The 3337-nt window shown below is 33.7% G+C and overlaps 1 protein-coding gene across 8 annotated transcripts in view; it reads left to right on the top strand.

The window, feature by feature from the left end:
* Positions 1–3337, top strand: part of TUT7 (terminal uridylyl transferase 7) — a 62279-nt gene that overhangs the window by 34287 nt on the left and 24655 nt on the right. For 7 of the 8 annotated variants that reach the window (XM_019625508.1, XM_019625510.1, XM_019625503.1 and 4 more), the window contains 3 exons: positions 360–473; positions 647–724; positions 1394–1571. In XM_019625508.1, the coding sequence (XP_019481053.1) occupies positions 360–473; positions 647–724; positions 1394–1571 (370 nt within the window). The remainder of the gene's footprint in view (positions 1–359; positions 474–646; positions 725–1393; positions 1572–3337) is intronic. The other variant, XM_019625507.1, reaches the window with a different exon arrangement.

The following is a 3337-nucleotide window of genomic DNA, read 5'->3' as shown; positions in this document are numbered from 1 at the left end:
AATCCAGTCATCTACCGATGGGCATTTTGGTTGTTTCCAAGTCTTAGCTATTGTGAATAACGCCGCAATGAACATAGGGGTACATATATTTTTTTGGATTAATGTCTTGGGATTTTTTGGATAAATACCTAAGAGTGGGATTGCTGGGTCGTGGGCCATAAGGTAGTTCCATTTTCAGATTTTTTCTGATCTTTTGATTGATCTTGTTTGGTTTTGTTGGCATATTTTAGCATTTGAAAATGTAATTTTTATATTAGTTCCCTATAGATGCTCCTTTCAGTGATAATACAATAGAATAGCTGCCAACTTAGCAGAAAACATTGGTGATCTTTTCTGTTTTTCGTTTTCCTTCCCTCTAGATGTGCGATATTGGTGATGCATCTAGAGGCAGCTTATCATCATATGCATACACACTTATGGTGCTATATTTTCTCCAGCAGAGGAATCCACCAGTCATTCCTGTTCTTCAAGAGGTATTAGTAAAAGGAATTATATGTCTCATCTTTGAACTTGGGTGATGTTTGAGCCCTCTTCCTTCTCGAAAATTCTGTGGTTCTATAGTTAAATTTTTAACAATTTCCTACAAGTTTTTATATCAATGCATTAAGTTTGTAATCCATACTAATAGTTTAAAAATTAATTGCAGATATACAAAGGTGAAAAGAAACCTGAAATATTTGTTGATGGCTGGAATATTTATTTTTTTGATCAAATAGATGAACTGGTACGTATTTTAAGAGTAAAGATTTTTTTCACATCCTTGACTAAAAGTTAGCTATACTATGCTGTAGTGTAGATGGTCCACAACTATGTTATCACTTGTTATATTTATTTATATTATGATACTAAAAAAAAAAACTAACATATACCAGTATAACTGTTTCCTTTGAAGTTGAAAACATTTTTACTAAGCCAGGTGAGTTTCCAGGGACTGTATCCAGGATTTCTTTAATGCCTAATAATTCCACATGGTTTGGTAACTTTTGGTTTTGTACAGAGAGTTTGGAAAGATTTTAAGTTATTACCAAGGCACTTAAAGTTTATTTCCAGATTCTTCCACTAACATGAATTCTGAGGTTTGACATTTAAAACCCTGAGCTCTCCCTATCTCCAAGTCATAGGGTAGAGATTAATAAACACGTGTAAATGGTATTTTACAATGTGAAAGAAAAGTTACATAATTATTTTTTTATGTATTGGGTCGTCGGGAAAGTCATTACATATTTATCTGTGTTTTTCAATGCAAAAATGCATCTTGACTTTTCCGACGACCCAATATTTGAACTCTAGTTAATTAGAAATAAGTCCAAATTTACTCTGTAAGATACAAGTGAATATTGGTATGAACACTTGACTATAGAGCATGATATCCCTTGTTCCCTTCTATTTCTAGCACACCTATTGGCCAGAATGTGGAAAAAATACAGAATCTGTTGGGCAGCTCTGGCTGGGACTTCTTCGTTTCTACACAGAAGAATTTGATTTTAAAGAACATGTTATTAGCATCAGAAGAAAAAGTCTCCTTACAACTTTTAAAAAACAGTGGACCTCAAAGTACATTGTTATCGAAGGTACAAATAAAATCAAAAATAAAATTGAATAGAATATAGAATTTGAAGTATGAGGGCATTGTTCTTCATCCTTCCAGAACTCTTCCAGGGCAGCCATTATCACTTAGTGGGCCGTGCAGCGCAGCCACCCCATCACTGTCCACATCAGGTAGAGGTGCCTGCTTCCAGCCTAAAGACTTGTTTTTAAATGATTAATGCCCTCATGTAGGGCCTCTCACAAATCTAAAAGTCTTTGGTCTTCGTGACACATCTTTCACTATAGTTGAACACTTAACTGGAGACCAAGGAATGTCATAGTAGAGATAAGCCAGCTTCAAGACAAGTGGGACTTTAAAAACCTTCCTAATTGAGGGTTTGAAGAGTGCCACTAAGAGTGAATTTCCAAGATCTTTATTTGCTATTGATGGAGGATTTTACCTGCTATAATTATGTATAATTTTTGACATTTAGTTTGGCCATGCTAAGTGCTTTTCTTGCCATTGAATGAAAGGATCCATGGACGACTGTTGTTTGTAATTACTTATTTTCATTTGGTGAGATTTTAGTTTTTTTAAAAAATGGAGTTTAAGTGCTTATAATGAACTTAAGAAATGGCTTAAGAAATATTTTGATTTTAATCATAATTTTAATTTTTTTAATGTCATAGCACCTAAATAATATGTGTTACTCTATGTTATGCTTTTGTCATTACTTCTGCCTATTGACAGTTTTATATTGTGAATATTTGTAAATGAAATTCAGATATCAATGGGTTATAGATATGATTTTAGCTTTTTAGGATCTCATATGTCCAAAACAAAGAACTTTGTTTTAGCCTTTTCCATTGTCACAGTGGGTTCTCATGATCTGCCAGTTATTAATGTTTTGTTTTTAATTTTGGAAGCCTCATTACCTTACCTTTCACGTGAGCCACAAGAGTAGACTAAACGAGAAAGAAGACTGTTAACTAGCGGTTCTAGAGTTGAGAAATGTTAGTGGTGGTAGTAGTAGTATTTCTAACTGTAACAATAGTTAAGGTTATAGCATCACTACTACCCCAAGGAACCAACCAAAAATATGTCCACATGCACACAGGCAAAGATCACTGGAAGAAAGCATGACCAAACCTACTGGGAAGGAACCTTCTCATAATTATTAGCGGAGGGTTAAGTTGCGGGGAGGGTGCTATGTTCCAGTAGTTAGTGAATCTAAATCCCAATATGAGATACCCTGGTCATCGTACATTGGAATCATGACAGACATCCAAAGGGTGCCTCTTTTTGCTTTATTCTTTTGGTATATGTGAAATGGTCTATTTTTTCAATGAGATGATCCCCAAAAAGCTTTTGGGATTTCTTTTCTTTGCTTTCTTGATATATTTTAGGCATTTATAGGAAATAATTAAGTATCTATACATGATGTTTAAATTCTGAATTATTTTAAGTCATTTATAAAATAGTATTTTGATTTAGAAAGAGTGCTTCACCCCTCCTTTGTTTTCTGAACCAATTTATTCAGGTCTCACAAATATCTTTGATGTTAGCATCTTTTTCATTATTCCTACCACTTTCTGGGTCATTAAGAAATAATGTTCCAGAACACAACATATATCCCCTCATCCAAGAGGTTTGAGTGCAAATATTTATGATCATATGGGAGTTCTTACATGAAGCTTTTACTGGAAATTGAGATCCAAGGAGCCATTGCCTGTGTGTGTTTTAATTTATTTTGTAACTGTATTTTATGATATCCATGATGAATGACTTTTTTTTTTTTCTTTTTTTTTT

This window comes from Hipposideros armiger, unplaced genomic scaffold (genome assembly GCF_001890085.2).
Source record: "Hipposideros armiger isolate ML-2016 unplaced genomic scaffold, ASM189008v1 scaffold_632, whole genome shotgun sequence".
Classification (NCBI taxonomy): Eukaryota; Metazoa; Chordata; class Mammalia; order Chiroptera; family Hipposideridae; genus Hipposideros; species Hipposideros armiger.
This window is presented reverse-complemented; position numbering and strand designations above follow the sequence as displayed.